Source organism: Haliotis rubra, unplaced genomic scaffold (assembly GCF_003918875.1).
Source record: "Haliotis rubra isolate DU_JTF1 unplaced genomic scaffold, ASM391887v1 Scf599, whole genome shotgun sequence".
Taxonomy (NCBI): domain Eukaryota; kingdom Metazoa; phylum Mollusca; class Gastropoda; order Lepetellida; family Haliotidae; genus Haliotis; species Haliotis rubra.
Genome location: NW_025767300.1, coordinates 209,818 through 227,528, shown reverse-complemented (window position 1 = coordinate 227,528; position 17,711 = coordinate 209,818). Strand labels below are relative to the sequence as shown.

At 38.7% G+C, this 17,711-nt stretch overlaps 2 protein-coding genes across 2 annotated transcripts; one reads left to right on the top strand and one right to left on the bottom strand.

Moving 5' to 3' along the window:
• Positions 1-2,941: 2,941 nt before the first annotated feature.
• Positions 2,942-11,438, bottom strand: LOC124255226 (chromo domain-containing protein cec-3-like). Its single transcript, XM_046689070.1, has 5 exons — positions 11,293-11,438; positions 7,376-7,525; positions 6,887-7,165; positions 5,936-6,171; positions 2,942-5,006 (listed from the first exon to the last, which is right to left on the bottom strand). The coding sequence occupies exons 1-5, from the start codon at positions 11,323-11,325 to the stop codon at positions 4,850-4,852; spliced, it is 855 nt and encodes a 284-aa protein (XP_046545026.1). The 5' UTR covers positions 11,326-11,438; the 3' UTR covers positions 2,942-4,849.
• Positions 11,439-12,177: 739 nt separating this feature from the next.
• LOC124255225 (cytochrome b-c1 complex subunit Rieske, mitochondrial-like) lies at positions 12,178-16,361 on the top strand. Its single transcript, XM_046689069.1, has 4 exons — positions 12,178-12,443; positions 13,904-14,047; positions 15,184-15,486; positions 15,994-16,361. Exons 1-4 carry the CDS (start codon positions 12,248-12,250, stop codon positions 16,155-16,157), a joined length of 807 nt encoding a protein of 268 aa, XP_046545025.1. The 5' UTR covers positions 12,178-12,247; the 3' UTR covers positions 16,158-16,361.
• Positions 16,362-17,711: the final 1,350 nt, after the last annotated feature.

Genomic DNA, 17,711 nt, shown 5'->3' with positions numbered 1-17,711 from the left:
TATGTCCGCTTTTTTAAGGGAGCTTCAAAAGGGGGATTCAAGTGTTCCACTAGCATTCGGAAGAAAAGGGAGACAAGCAATAAGCATGAGTCAGGATAAGAAAAATATAATATTTAAGTGTCTGGGACCCCCATTTTGTTGTCCAGGACCCTGAAAATTAAGAGTATGAGTCCCAGGGACCCTTAAATACAGGACTCCATGTAAATCCCTGGTCACCTAACGTTTGTCATGTCATCATTCAATTGTAAATGAAGATACTTCATTACAGCCCTGCATTCAGTTCTTTCCATTTTGAGAGCATATGATAGGGTCATGCTGTTTGACAGCTATCTATAGCAAATTATAGCATGTGGAAATCATGTTTTGCATGTCAAGCACATGCTAAGATACTGTTCTAGAAACATGGCGATTTTGTTGAGTTTGTGCGATCCGTTCATGGCGAGGCCAGAAACTTTAGGGACACCCCTCATACCTTCTGAGACCCCTCTTTGTACTGCTGTCCCTAGCCAAACCTTTCATGGCTGACGCAATGGTCATTTTTGGTTTGACCGGTCAATGGGTAATTGCCACAGTTGTCAAATTCTCAAACCAATGGCTGCCACCCTTTGCTATTTTACCTCCAGTTGTATCAATAGGTACAGCATGGCAAAACTTTGCCTGGAGCATCCAGCCAGAAACCTCTCCTATTATTGACTGAACCATTTGTTTGACATCATTTGGTTTTCGTAGCAACCATATGCTAAAACCTATGCTCACTTGTGTATGAGGAAATGTTTTTTTATGAAAACATGGTATTTCACAGTGCTCCATTTCATAACGGAACATATAAAACGGAACAAACATTTCAGGCCCTAATACTTAACACATTCGTTCCATTTTGAAAAACTATTGGGAAATTATTACATATTATCTTTACCTTGTAAATGAATGAGCAATTTCATCACCAAGGCTCTGGTCTTCCACCATGTATTCCTGGGCCCAATTTCACAAAGCTCTCATGAGCCTAAGATCTCGTAACTTTCCTCGTAGCATTCGTACCTCCTATGTGACAGCATAGAAGGTACGAATGCTACAAGAAAAGTTATGAGATCTTAGGCTTACAAGAGCTTGGTGAAACGGGCCTCTAATCTGCAACTCCTTGAAGGTAGTTAAGGCAAAAGCTTTTCTTCCGGTACCTCTACATTTCTGGTTTTATGAGCCAGGGACAAATGGTTTAAGACCCAACATTGGAAGCAAATACCACATACTCCGAGTGATACTGCCACCATGAATATTTCTTGCCAACATGTATTAATAATCAGCCTTGGTCAAAGAATTAAAACAAAACGGAAGTTGATACAGTCTAAGTAAACTTAGGCTCAGTATTATTCGTTACACTGCTATACTGAGTCTAACAAAACCTTGTGGAAGGTCGCGTCAGGTAACCTTTGAGCGACCTATGACCGTCTAATCAAACACGAGACGGCCGAACGGATTTAACCAATCAGACAACCGCTACTATTTAGGGTTTGGCGGGACTTACAAAATGGATTTACTTCTCTTCCCTGGTCGCCAACACTGATCTCATAACAAATGAAAACCTGCATAGAACACAGATATATGACCTGCAGAATAGACACTTTTGGGTTTCTGTTGACATGGCTATCATTAGCTAATATTTCAGAAAGCTGACATCCTTGAATACTGACAAAACGCTATTTTCAGCAACTGTTTACTCTCTCTTGTGGCGTGATGCATGTGCATCACCCGGAAGCGATCATACGGAATTCGGAATTGTTTGGGTACAAAACTTTATCAAAGTAAAAGTTCAAAAGGTATGTGCGAATTTTAACTTTGGCGATTTGGTAAGCTGTGTTCTGATTGGTCCATTGAAAAGATCAGCTGACGCGACCTTCCACGAGGTTTTGTTAGACTCAGTATAGCAGTGTAACGAATAACACTGAGCCTAAGTTTACTTAAGACTGGAAGTTGATAGAAAACAGCGGTTTCATTGGGTCACAGTTAATCTGTGCCGAGTCGGGCGTCTCGTAAAACAACGTGCAGCTTTTTACTTTATTGCAGTGGGCAACAGATATAATGTCCCTTCCGGAAATCCATGTACAGCTTGTATTCATTATGGCGAGATATAAGGGCTATATCTTCTCACTGTTAAATATGAAAACTTGAGTAGCTTTAACAACAAAACAAGTCTTGTTCTCAGCGGCACACTTGGCGGCCTCGGTCAGATATGGGTGTCTCGGGATGATATCGGGCAAGATATGAAAAATGAATTGTAATAATCTTTTTATCAATTCATACCTGCCTAAATCAAGATTTTAGTTTGGGTTTCATCTCAATCTCCCTATCTTCGCCTTCCAACTGTAGCCAGGTGTGAAGAATGTTTACGTCATATTCAGTTTTCCTTTTCGTGTTATCATTCTTCATACTTTCAGCATACTGCTTCATTTCCATATTTCCATCCTCCTCCCTCTCCACTAAATCTTCCAGTTGAAGCAATCGCTGTGATAAAGATGCTAGCGTCCTTTCCCCGGCCATGATCAAAGAATGATCCAACATGACGTCATCTCTATGACGTCATTCTTGATGTGATGTCATTCAATTCATTAACGTTCCGTGACGTCATGTACAAAATTTATGGTGAAGATATCGATATCTTCCCACCTCTCAGCGGGCAAGATATCAATTTCTTGCCCGGGCCAGATATGACCATGCCGATCCTACCCATATTGGGGTGGCAAAAAAGGTCCATATCAGGGAAAATATCTCTGTATTAAGTGATAAAAGGGATATATATGAAAACTTGAGTACCTTTAACAACAAACTAGTCTTGTTTTTGGCTGCACACCACAACATCTGTGAAATAACGTGTCCTAAAGAAGTACAACTCCGCTGAATTTAACACAAGTGGTATAATTCAGAAATAGAAACAAGACTCAAGAAATTACAAAGTTGTTTTCCTTTATTGGTATATATAGGTACATCTACGTTACTTTACTGCATACAGAGATTTGGTGAAAAAGTGCTAAAAATGGTTAACAATATTAGCTGATAAACACTTCCTAGCTGCCCATTAGTAATACCATGTGTGGCTGCTGATTTGTTGCACAGGGTTTTCATACATAATTCTCTTTACATTTATAAAATGGCTGTGATCAAATGTCCAAGACTGATGTGCACTGTCAACAGTAGGCAGTATGTAGGGAGAAGTAACAAGCTATAACCTGAACTACTAGTAATTGCATATCCTTTGTATGCATTGTCTGAATACTACTGAACACAGTTTACACAACACATGAATTAAAAATCTATTAAAACCAATGAAATTGAAATCAGAATGTTTGGCACAGTATTCATTGAAAATAAAGATGATTTGGATGAGAAATGAAACTGAACATTAAAACCAGTGACAACATTATGACCAAAAGTATTACATTTAACAGTAAGAGCATACAGGATAATTTTATACAATGATGTAAAACATGTCAATGTAAAGTTAAAAGTTTCAAAAATTGCTAAATGTATTTCATGAGAGCACTCTTATATAAAAGAACACATAATCGGTAGGAAGGTTCACTTATAGTGATTGAATGAAATGAAAGATGATTGAACATGACAAACTGAGCAAGACCATTGTCACCAGGCAGCACACAACCTGCAGGGTATGAACTGTATAGCTGCAGTGATGTCGGCACAGATGAAGAGGATCACTCTGGGAATATCTTCTACAATGTACCTACTACCTACATAAAGTACAGTTGGTGAACATCTAAGATATAATTCAGTGGAAATGATCATATTGTCTGCATACATATTCAGTGATTTTCAGGAACATTTCATCTCCAAACCTTGTAACTGTACAACAATTACCCTCCTCAGAAAATGTTTCCTTTAGTCAACAGTTTTAGTTATCATGATTATCATCTGCAACGTTCTGCTCATCTTTGCTTCAGTATTTCAAGATTGGTTCGTCCTGATTCTGTATCAATGATTTACCATTTGTTTGTTGCTGCCTATTTTAAAGAAATACATAGATAGCACTTCTGATTTTGAACACATTGTAAAGCAAAAATCACACAAATCTAAACCTGATAATCCAGACACTACATAAATACAGCAATACTGTGATAAGTCTGTAATGTAAGAACTAAGACTAGATCAAGTAAGAATGCAAGAGTTTTTAGAAGCCTATTTGCAGTACACAGGCCAACAATGAACATCCATTTCATACCTCCTATACAAAGAGTCATCACTGTACAAATTCAATATCCAACACTGCATCCAAACCGATGCTAGAAAGGGAAAAAAAAAAATATCTGTTTTTTTTTCATATCAATATTTCACAGAAACTTTCAGTCAGAGACATGAATGGAAGCTTGTTTTGACATGTTAGGGGAGGTAACTCTTTGGTCAGTGCAGGATTAAAACAATGGGAATGTTAAGAATGGAAAAATATAGAATATCTTATAAAATCTCACATGAGCTTACACTTAACTGGTACAATATGTAAAGAAGAGCAGTTTTTTTTCCTACATGATAAGCAACCTGTTCAAAAGCTACTTTAAAAAAAATATTAGAATGTTAAAACCTGACACTACTTAAAAGAATCAGAGGATATTAGATTTGAGACTGCAGTATCAGAGCAATCACTGTCAATATGAACTTCATGACTTCATTAAAAAGTGAAAATGTACAATTTGACAATTCCATTCGTGATTTCCTGTGTTGTGTTATTGAATGTGGAGATGCTACACCCTTGCCTGCTGTAGACACTATCAATGCTTTAAGGTACACACATCTACGAGTGTCTGCACTAGAGGCCTCCGTGGCTTGAGAGTGCTCCTTCTTGGGTCTAGTTGGTGGTAACCTTCTTCCAACTGTTGCGGGTGAAGTTTGCTGCTGTCTCCAAAGCCCTTGCCGTTGATGCTGTCACACACTGCCACACAGCAACAACAGCTCCAACTACAGATGTGTACAGACCAACCAGAAACTTCCACATTGCAGAAGGGCTGCAATAGCAATTTGTGCTTATATGTGAAACAATCCTCAACCATTTACTACACTTACCATGGTAGCTAATTATGACTAGACACCCATGTTTTCCCAAAATGCTTAAAAAAAGGCCTCCATTCTGAAGAAGGTATATACCAAGTGAAAGATAAATGCACTAATACCTCTCCAGAAAAGTGTGACCTTGAACCTAAACCATTTTATGATGTACCAGATGCAGCACCCAGGTGTAGAACTATAACTTGAACTCCAAACCAAGAAATTTAGTTAAGCTATATCCGTGTTAGATATTCACATTTGACCGCCATCTTGTTGTAGAGATGTAGAGACCAATATGCTGAGCACAAATCTTTTTATTCTTGGTATATTGACATAACATTAAAATTCTGAGATCATTCACAGACATTAGGATGTTTAACAATCTAACAATATGTTGATCAACAAGGTTGATGTATACCGCTAAGTGAGAATAACAAAACAAAATCCCCCAAACAGCAAATTCACCATAACTATAACCCTGTCCAGACTAGTGTAATATTTTCAGAATCATTATATTATCAACCATTTGTGATTTCATGTTTACAGATGCTGCTTTCACTGCATTATGTGCCCTGCTCCAACAAGGGCAGTGTCACCAATCTGTCCTCGTGACACACATATGTAGCCAGTATATTCATAGTACTTACTACACAGGAGCAGCCCTAATGGATGTACAATGTACTTGTTTCATCCATCAATCAAAACCACTGTCCATATGATCAATGATTCACTCAAGTAATTACCTAAATATACAGTACACTACACCATTTCATTACTTCAGAGGAAGCCCATGGTGACTGCAAGTAACATCACAAATGATTATTTATGGACAACCCTCACCCCCCTCCATTCTGAGGGTAAAACCCTGATAATATGTGAGTGGACATACCTGCAGTAGTTCTCCACAACATAGCTGAGAACGATGATGGAGACACAGACAAACAGAATGAGGACTGCTGTGTCAGCTGTCTGCCATAGTGTGTACAGGCTGGTGCCAGTACCTTCCTGTGGCTTGGCAGCTACAAGCTTCCCGTCAACTTTGTCCTCCACTGTCTTCACCTCTGTCCGTGATTGTACAACCCGTGTCGTCTTCACCTCAGTTGGCTTTGACTCATCTCGTATTTGCTTAATTAGAAACAACAATTTCTATCAGTCACATAAGACTGTTAAGTGGGTGTTAACCAGTTAAACCTTCAGGGTAATGGCTTGGCTCTGATTCCACACTAAGGTAGCATTGGGGCAATTTGTTTCAAGGTCATATTACTATCGCTCCAAACTCCAATTAGCCACCTCAAAATTCAGATGAGGCATTTCTATGTTTACTTCTACACATATAAGCTTCAGTTTTCAAAACAGCCACACTGATAACCTGATACCATTCCCATTTGGACCGATGTTTCTTTTCTTTCTTTTGCAGAAATATAACACTTAATTTCACTACTTTGTCATGTGCAACAGTTTTAAAGATTGTACAATGTGCTTATATGCATAGTTAACCACATAACATAATATAAATGATACTGCTTACGTGCGAACCAAATAAACTTATTCATTCAACAGTACCACATCGCCTACTTTCAATACTGATCAGAATGAAGCTATATGTCGGCTTATGATATTGAACTAATTCTGATGACAGTACTCCCATGAGATTTGTGCCAGAAGCTACATCTCAAAAGTGAAAGTAAAAGTAAACAAGGCTTTGGAGTAAGATCAAGAACAGTTTCCATAATACAATTCCAGGACCACTTTTTGTTGAGAAATAAGTTCAAGTTCTCCTTATGTTTGCGCGAACACAAAAGGACTTGCAAGAAACAACTGCATTCAGCTGGGAACTCACCTTTACAACTTCTGTTGTTCTTTCAACTCTACCTGGAGTTCGGTTTGTGGAAGATTTTGTGACAACTTCTGTTCTTCTTGACTGGCGTGGTGGAGTTTCTGGCTGTTTTGCTTGTCTACCTCTTGATGATGACCGTGATCGGGATCTAGGAGTTCGACTGCGGGCTCTTGGGGTTCGTGAGCGACTGCTCTTTGTCTTTGTTGTTCTACTTCGGCTGGTGGATCGTGACCTTGACCGTGATCTGGACTTTGTAGACTTCTTCTGAGTTTTAGATGGTGCCTGGGAAAGGATGTAAGATTGACTATGATAAAGTGAATAGGATTATAACAGGAATTACTTAACTGCAAAAACCGACATATATTTGACAAAAGGGTTATCCAACAGATACATGTATGTTAAGACCAACAAATGAAACCAAGGTCTTAAACAAGACCTATTTCTGAAAATAGCTCCACAGAATGTATTTCTATGACACACAAATCCTCCTACCGTAAGCTTCACATATGCAGCCATGGCAGCGGCACAGTTGGCGAGGTTCTTGAGAGGTTCCCAGCTGTCCTCCTCCTTCCCAAACCCTCGCCATCTCACCAAGTACTCTACAACACCCTTCCTCTTCCTCTGATTCAAGATCTGATCCACCTGCAAAATCAACTTCCTGTCTTTTTACACTGAAATTGTTCATGTTGATGGAGTGGACCAAACAATACATCATCATATTGATGTTCAAAGTAAGTAGGGATTGTCATGATACAACTATCTCTTGATATGATAAGCATCATGATCCTTATTTCGCAGCCACTGTCACAAATTAGTCAAATTCAAAGTCTTTTAACGACTTTTCCTATACTGGATCTGTATTTTCCGGCTAGGGGTTCAGATTTTGTTGTGCCCAAAGTAAGGCACTTTGATAGCTTTGAAAGCTTGTGCTCATACTCATGGAATTTTGAATCAGTTAACATCAATGCTTGAAAATATACGCTCATTTTTCTCACTTTGAAGTAGAATGCTCAATATAAGTGCTGAAATGTTTGCCAATATGAGGTCTTTGTTTTCAAAGCTAAACAGGCCAAAGTTACCCTCCCTTGATTATGATGTAATTGGTGCCAATAAATTTAGACTGGTCTCCTGTCTAGTCCCAAAGCAACACAGACTAATACTGAAATTATTAAAAAAAGTATCATGTAAAAATATGAAAGAAGCCTTATAACTGAAAATGTAAGCAGCAAGATAGATTGGTCATGTGTATTTTCATTCATAAATCTGACCTCAATGGAAATACAAAATATGTACAACAATGCTGAGGTACGTATGACATCGCTATCGGCAAGCGATTTTCACAAAATGGTGTGTTGGGTGACATGAGTAAGCAGGACATTAGGGAGACTTTTGTTGATTCAGACAATGTATATGCATAAATGCAGCATGTAAGAAATCGAAAATATTCTCCAAATCGGCATGTTGTTATTTTCTTTTTGTTTTCCTTGTGAGAAGTACTGTAAATGCTGAGCGTGAATTTGCTTGCTGAAACTATAATATATTGTGTTGAATGTACCAAACCATAGGAAAACACCTGATCTTATTTCTCTAATGTTTGCTAAGATACTCTTCCCATGCATGATCTAAAACTTATGAGCAAGTGTATGCAATGAGTAGGCATAAGGATCTCTCCCAATATGAGAAAATGATACACAGTGAAAAATCTGAAATTGGCTTTGTTTACATTTCAAACAAGTGCTCTTTTCCAAGTGCTGTGTTTTCACATCTAGCTTTTTGCTGGATTTTAACAAAACACATGGTATTGGTGGCAAATAACAATTGTCATTTAATTTTGACCAGTACACAAGGAAACTAATTTTGAATTATAGGTAATGTTGTAGGCCAACATACATGTGACATGATTTTATAACACTTTGCAACATGGCTAAAAGTTCCCATCAGCGTTCTGTTTGTGTATTTTCCACAACATTCTCAGCAATTCTATGGTCCTCATCGAAGTTTCAGAATGATCATTAGTGATTTGATCAAACAACAAAAATATCTGTGATCACAATAACACAGTTGGTTTTAAAAAATCAATCCCTCCAGTAAAAATTCAAGATTTAGATTAAAACATACACAAACAGGGCTACAGATAAGGGGCATACAGGCATAATGTACGCCTCAAAATCAATTAAGTACGACATAATATAAGATTTCAAGAGTATCGTGTACGGCAAAAAATACCTTTGTACGTATAACATTTAATTTCCCTGCGTATCGTGCAAATGGAAATCTATTTCGGATAAATACTTGTCAAGTTTCTTTTGCGAAACACGATTTGACACATGAGGAAACGCTGACAGTATGAATCACTTGCATTGCCATGCAACGATATGCGTCACTATTTTTCGATTGGCTAAAAACTACACTGTTCCTATTTATATCCAGTCGGACCTGACATTTCGTCGCATCACAACGTCGCTCAGTTATTTCTCACGCGTCTTCAAATACAAATACATGGTTGGAAATAGTGATCGGTGAATCGTCGAGACAAACCACATCACAAACCACATCACCAAAAACATGTCAGTACTCCTTCAAAATTCTCAGTACACCTCCACTTGCAATATGATGTGTAAGTACACTCGCACCCCCAAAAGTTATATGGAGCCCTGCACTAAACTAAATTACTCCAAACTATGCTAATGATGGTTTAGTAATACGTCAAAAATGACAATATATTACAATGCACATATATTTCAATAGGCAATTTTGCCTCCCAACCAGTGGACAATATCACAGAAAAGGGAATTTTTCACAGAATTCAAAACTTCAAAGTGCATTTATCTTCACGATGTATTTGGATATTGTTTTGTCATTAAAACAAGGGTTGAAGAAGAGGGACATATATATTTTACAATTTAGGAAGAAAAGTAGCAAACCTAGAATGCAGGCACATTCACCGATGGTGAACATTCACAGATCTAGAGCACTGATGTTGGGATTTAAAATTGCCTGTACTTTCTGTAAACCAACTACTGAATCATCCACTAATGCAACATCATCAGCGATTAACAGTAGCAAAATTTCTTCTATTTCTTCTGTAACAAAAATCCCTCTTAGGAATCCATTTAAATATTAGCCATGATGGATCTGATAGAAGAACTCAAATTCTGCATTGTCCAAATGTTATGGTTATGTAACTCCACTAAAGTATTACGCACCTGTTTTACTTACATAATACATTGGTTGGTAAGAGTTCCGCCCGTACCCCCCCTCTCAAAAACCAAGATTATGAACTGTCACCCATAAAACACACTAAATATAAGGGCAATAAAGTGTGCAGGGTCTAAAAAACAATACACGAGGTTCAACAACTGCCGGTTGTGTATTCAGCCTCGGGAATCGAACGCGAGTCAGTTTACTTAGCTGTCTGCTACCATCATCGCCATATGCAAGCTATATTCCTTACGATATTGATATATTGTTACATGTCTAAAAGGGAAGTAACCAAATGCAAGATCTTATCTTCGTGTGAAACATTGCTTGTTTTGTAAAGAATAAATCATAGGTAACATGAACAATACATTACCTGGTAAAACTTCTGATTGTTACAAACACTTGATTAATAAAATCTGATGTTATTTTATTAATTAAAAACAACATAGGGAGTACTGCACTTTACCGGGAACACTTTTTCAGATTAATTAGCGCTGCTTGGGTTCCCTAACCCTAAGGATCGTAAAGGGTGCCTAACCCTAAACCCTAAGGATCGTAAAGGGAGCAGCATAACATATCTAAAAGCAACATGAAAGTGAATTAGCTGTGAACTATAACGATCAGAATTCTTTCCCTTTCACGTAATCCTAAAAAGTAATTTTAGCGAGAAAAATGCAATTCCGTATCCCATGAAGCGTTTACTTGACCTTTACGTAGAGCCTAACCTCTGACATGTATGTTTGATCACCACCACACTCTTAGCGCAGGTGGCTAGTAGTTAATGAAATGGATACCACATGATCGCGAGAAGCCCCTTGTTTATGCGCTTGGCCTGTATAAACACTAGGGGAACACGGTAGCGGCATCTTCGATAAGTAAAGCGTTATCGGTATCGACTTTCAGCTGATCTTTGATTTGATCGGATTAATACCACTGAATACCCACAAAGCTACAAAGTTTAAATTCGTCATCTGATTAACAGGTACTATCTGTGTTTCACAAGACGCTTCTTTTGTTGACTTTGTGAAGACACAATGCGGAAATCGAAACCACACACTACTTTGTCGTAAACATTGACATGACTACCATGTAATTGGATATGATATACCGAATTTCAAACAATATGATGTAGAAATAACACCAGGACCATATTTGAACACTGATTGAATACATCATTTGTCCAAGAAGTATTGAAAATAACGGTTTACCTCGTAAGAGCTTTCGCTATCTGAGCTCGCCATTTTTGAAAGTACCAGACTCCCATGATGCACCGCGCAAAATAGGTAATTCAATACATTGTCGCAACAGCCAATCAATGTGTTTCTGTTCCTCTTTGACAATAGTTGAACTCAACATAGATAATGTGATATTCAATAGTATATAATTATATCAATGGATTTCAAAATGACGTATTTTGATATGCCTTTGACTAGTCTGCGACATATTGAACAACGCACGGCAATTAATATTGTATTTGCCGATAGACTAGTTTCAAATACATTTCATCTTTGAGGCAGGCGTCGTGTTTCTTTCAGAGCAAACGTGTATGCGGGTATTTTCCTACTGGTGACATGGCTTTGTTCTTGGGTTATACTTTCGGTCATGCACGACAGTTTCGCGCTATAAGGAAATCTTGGCGTAAACAAATGCAACACCATGTTATGGTTGGATATATTCATATCCGTTTCATTTAAGACACACAGAGGTATAACCAAGCTGTCAAGTGAAGAAAGCTATTCGTTCCGTCGGGGAACGATGACACGTTATCGGTCATTCGTGCGTTTTTGGAAATGGTTATCAGCAGATTTGCGGACATAATTCTAATGACGCGTTATTGCATAGTGAAGTGTCCTCTCACTGCACAACGATTAGAGGCGTAACCTTAGATGATTTGGAGATTTAACGTGCGCTTTCCGACATAATGGGTATTTCGCACATGGTGTCCAAACTTTGATGGTTGTACCATTTTTAATTACCGATCACGTTTACAAATTTTATCCCGAAATTTAAATAAACCGAGGAAATAATAGCTAGATCAACAGAGGTCGAGTAAATGGCGGCGCAAAAGTTGTTAGGAAAATAGCAGGATTTATGTGTGACGTAAAACGTCCTTTACCACAAGTTTCGTAAATTGCTAGGGAAGGGGTGAAAGTCACCACCAAAATGATATCTATCCCTAAATCTGCGGTTCTCTCTGCAGTTTCGCAGGTAGTTCCTAACGCGATACGAGCATCTGTTCCAGGCGTTGTCCAAAAAGGCGAAAAATATGTTGTCCAGCAACCTAAAACAGTGCTCACACATTTCTCAATGTCAGACTTGCTCCCGAAAAATGCTTTACGGGCCACATCAGGACTTGCATGTAAGTATGATCTGAGAGCGAAATTACGGTTGATATATACTTAACACTGGCTGGATAATTCAAAGATAAGTGTACAATCAATTAACAGGAAAGTATTCTTAGATAATCAAACGTGTATCATTTAACGTTTCTTGACCTACAACCGTCACGCAGTTCGAAAGCCTTTCTTTATATAGTTAGCAGTACAGATATATATGATTTGCATATGAATTGAACTATGTATCTAATCCTGTTATGAATCCGAATTTCAGTAAGGTCTAAACACCTTCCATATTGGCAAGGAAGGTGCACGAACTCTTTCCTTAGCAACAGTTCCTGCAAAACGCCTACATTTTTAGTCACCTCGCTATAATAAGGCAAATAACAGGGTTTGGGGTGGGCTTGTCCCCTACATGATGTGAGACTAATGTTATCGTAAGTATATCTTTTTTTAGTGTCCAAAATACTGCTGTCACTGTTGAAATAAGGGGAGTACTGAACTTTACTGGGCACACTTTTTTAGATTAATTAGCGCTGCTGGGGCTCAAACACGCTTCGCCGGATTACTGACTTTATTAATTAGTGACGTAATTGGCGGACGCTCTACTTCGGGACCACGAGCACCATCACAGTTAATGAGTGCTCGTTTAACGGGTCATTTGCACAGAAGTGAGGTGGAAGCGCAAGAAATGAAATCAAACCACGCACGCAGCACAATGGTTTGATAGGATGTGATATGGATATGATAGGATTATACTGCCCTAAGGTAAAGTCAAACCCTAAATAAGAATCGGAAAGGGTCCTTAACCCTACCCCACTCCCAACCCTAACCCTAAGGATCAGAAAGGGTGCTAATCCTAAACCCTAAGGATCGTAAAGGTTCCCTAACCCTAACTCCTAACCCGAAGGATCGTAAAGGGTTGTTTGACTCTAAAGATGCAAGTGAAGGGGGACGGAGCAATTACCGTGATATAGTGAGACAGGGCTTGAAACAGTGCAGTAGCCCTATAGTGTGATTATTGCCCCGCAGTGAGCAGCGAGGGCTGCGCCCAGTAAAGTGCATTCTAGCCGAAATAAGCCCCTAATGACTGTTATTATGGACTGACTGGTATTTTGAGTACTATTTGTTGATGTCCGGGTTCGATCCCCGGCCCCATCATACCAAAAGACGTTAAAATATGGTACTTGTTGGTCCCTGCCTGACACTCGGCATTATTTGATAAAGCAGGACTGGTTTGCTCTGAGTCAGTATAATGGGTCTAAGTGGGGTATTCATGCTTAACTGCTGCATGGTATCTCGGTGAGCTAGCACTATAAAACCAGCTTAAGTCTGAGGTAGTACAAGCAGCCACACGTACACATGCAATGATTCATTTACGTTGTCCTATGAGCAAAATGTTCTCAAGTACGATGTTAAATCCCATTTCACCTCACCTCATACTTTAACAGTTGATAATCCATGACTGTATTTTCGATTTCAGCTTCAAATCAGGTGAGATTTGCTCACACAGACATCCCTGTCCCAGACTTCTCTTTCTATCGTCGTGATGGAGTTAAGGATAGTCAACAATCCTCACAGAACTCAGCTGTTGCTCGACGATCATTTACTTACATGATGGTTGGAGGTAATTAAATATTTGTCTTTTGGCAGACAGTAATGAGAATTTTCTTCAACAACAAGAAACAAGAAAATATTATGACCTGTAATTGTTGTGGTTACAGGTAGTAGTGATACCATGGTTACTTCTTAAGTCAATATACACAGTCTACTATAAATATGATGAACTCAAGGGACCACTAATATTAGTTCATAGTTGGTTATACCCATTTTGACTAAAGTATACAGCCAGTGGTCAGGACCAAAACAATGTTATAATTATATCCGTCAATTTGTTATAAACATGTTCCTTATAAACAGCTGACTGTAAATTAAAAATTTGACAGCCCATCAAGGGTTGTTTTTCTGAATTGTAACAGGCTTAGCAGAGTTGGGTGTACTTGAGATCTGATGATTGGAAGTAGTGATTGTGCTTGATAATTATATGGTGTTGTCTGTTCTTGTCTAAAGCTTGAGTGACATAAACAGGGATTGGGATAGAGAACTTTGGCAATGGGCTATTTTCAGGATTATTAGCCATTTTCTGAATTTAGAATGGGCCACTGCCCTGGTATCAATAGTAAACTTCAAAATTTTAATGGGCCATTTTTTATTCTAATGTGCAAAATGGCCCCTGCCTTTCCCAATCCCTGCATAAAGTTTCCTAAAAGTGTACTGTTGTACTGATTATCACTGACTCTGAGGAGGGGGTCAAGAAGGGAGTCATGATATGCACAATGTAACCATAGGGAAGACACCTGGAATCCCTTTATTATCTGTAGTCAGTATTATAGCTTAGAGATCCGAGTTAGGTTTCCAGTATTCTTTAGCTTGTTAGAGGTCACTACTTGGATGAGATGGTTTCAACTGGTGACATTTGTTGATAGCATGTCACACAGACTTTTCTCATTAACCAGTGGTTTGTCAGACCTAGACTTCTCTTATTCACAGGTCAGTTTGATATACATGTAGCTGAAATAATGCTGACTGCTGTGTTCATGAATATTTACATACTCTAGTCAGTTATAGAGTTAATTTGTATGTGTCCCATGTAATGCATTTCTTTGCACCTAGTTATGAGTTGAAAGGACACAGGATTCTGTGTGTGTTACATACATCATTGTTCTCCACAACTTGTTGTGTAACTGTGTTGTTCTCCTCCAGGTGGCAGTGTGTCTGCTGCATATGCTGCTAAGAACTTAGTAACAGAGTTCGTCAGCACTCTCAGCGCATCAGCTGATGTATTGGCTTTGGCCCAGATCGAGATCAAGCTGGCTGAAATTCCAGAGGGAAAGAATGTCACCTTCAAGTGGAGAGGCAAGCCCCTGTTTGTTAGACACCGTACCGCTGAGGAGATAGAAGCTGAACAAGGCGTTGATCTCAGCACTTTGCGACACGCAGAACATGACAATGAAAGAGCAACCAATCCTGAGTGGCTTGTTTTACTTGGTGTTTGTACACATTTAGGTAAGAAAATGATTCATCCAGTTTCTTCAGGTTGCCACATTGTAAATGAATGTATATTCTCACAGATGTAATTACTGCATATGTTGCAAAGTTAAGATTTTGTTTAGACCAAGTGTCTTCATTATTTCTGCCCTTATCATGCTTATTATGAGCCCAGTTGAATCACAGCCCAAACTCTTGAATTGAACATGATCTGCACTAGTAAGTCAATGCATCATGACACTGGATGTGGCCATAGCAGTTTTATGAAACAATGATGATCTATTTATGAAAAGGTATTACCAGATTAAAGGTTAGGTACTTAAAACTCTTAAGAAAAGTATCAATACCAAGCATTAGAACAAAGATAAGAGTTGATGGCAAACGTTCGGTGTATGTTTGTAAAACTTCAGCCACAAACTATAGTTAACAGTGTTACACAGCAGCGCCACGTATGTGGACTTACACAAGTCAGTTCTGTCTCTGTTTGATCGTACCATGTAATCATGTTTACATTCCCCGTTGCAGGTTGCGTTCCAATAGCCAATGCTGGTGACTTTGGTGGCTACTACTGTCCTTGCCATGGCTCCCACTATGACGCCTCTGGTAGAATCAGAAAAGGACCAGCTCCATTGAACCTGGAGGTCCCAATTTATTCCTTCCCTGATGAGGGAACTCTAGTTGTTGGTTGATGTTAGTACCGCTTAGTGTGGACAAACCATGTAAACTGGCAGTGTGATCGTCTGGACATTCAGCAGTTGTACAGTTATTTCAATGGATGAAAGGAATACAGTTTTCAATCTGTTTCAAACTTCAGAAAAACAATCTTTCATCTAGGTCTGTGTTGCAGACAATTGCTCTGTGTAATAGTCTGTTTTATTAAAAATAATATTCCAGTTCATGTTTGTCCTTTTGTGGCTGTATTGTGGGTCTTTGTACTGTCCAACTGTACTGGTCTTGACATTCGAATAGATTTTCATTCGACATTTTCTGCCCATGGGATTCACCAGGGGTCCATTTCAGAAAGTGATCGTTGCTTTAAGACTGGTGAGTCTGTTATTGGAGCTGCATCAGTCACAGTGCTACTGCCACTTTGTGAATCATGACCAGCTAGGTTATCTTGTGTCAAAAATTCAGGTCTAAATTTGATGTCTGTTCTTATTTGAGCAAAGACAAATCTTCACTTGTTTTTTCAGACACAAAACAGCATACAGTTTACAAGTAAGACATGGTTTATTTCAGTGATAATGATGATGATGATGACAATGAATCAAAATGGCCAATACGTTAAGTCTCCTCTGTTGGGGTGAAACGGTACACTATATATTGCAGTACAAGGCCTTCGGTTCGGTACATGAGAACTTTCTTCCGGGGAAATAGCAGCCGTCAAGATTTTGACAAAAGATTAGATTTATAGATATTTTAGAAAAGGTCTAAAAAGGTTAACAAAATGATGGTAAGAAAACTGAAAATACTGAATTTTTAGACTGCATTACAGCATACCGAACCAAAGGTAAAATACTGTGGTTCTACTAATACTGTGGTATACCGTTTCACCCCTACCCCTCTTCAGCTCTTAAACATACAATGTTTTACTATCATAGTGGAGTCATGTCTCCACTGCAGTGGAAAAGAACAATCCATTCAGAGTTGACTGTTCAAAAGTGACTGAAATTGTTTTGGTTGGTTGAGATGAAAATGTGGAGAACCTTGTCACAGTTTGTTTGAACCAACATGAGAAGCATTAGGACCACTATTGTATTGTATATGATGAGGCAATGTTCTGTGGTAGTCTTGGTGGTCATAATGACTTCTACCTCCATGTCAGCATGTCCCTTCCACCCACTGCAGCTGCACAATGGGTTGACACATAAAGTCAATGAAGGTTCACTGAAATCCCTTCTGTATCAGGCCTACCAAAGAAAACTTTCCCACTGTGCAGAAAAACGCAGAAAAGCCCACATTAATCGAGGAAATAGCAACATAAACATAATACCTCGCTACTGAAACAGTAAAAGCGTCAACTTTAAATCGCTAACACTGCATCATAAAACGAGGAGTCCGCAACTTAGATTTTGCGCATGCGCACATGAAAGAGGAAGTCTCGACCGCATGTTGACATTTTCCAGCTTGGACAAAAGTTACATTCCTTTTTAAGTATTTCTGTTGTGTTATTTGGCATTTATCATCATGATACTTGTGTGCACACTTGTTTAGTTTACTTTCCATTCGTATGAAACGATTGA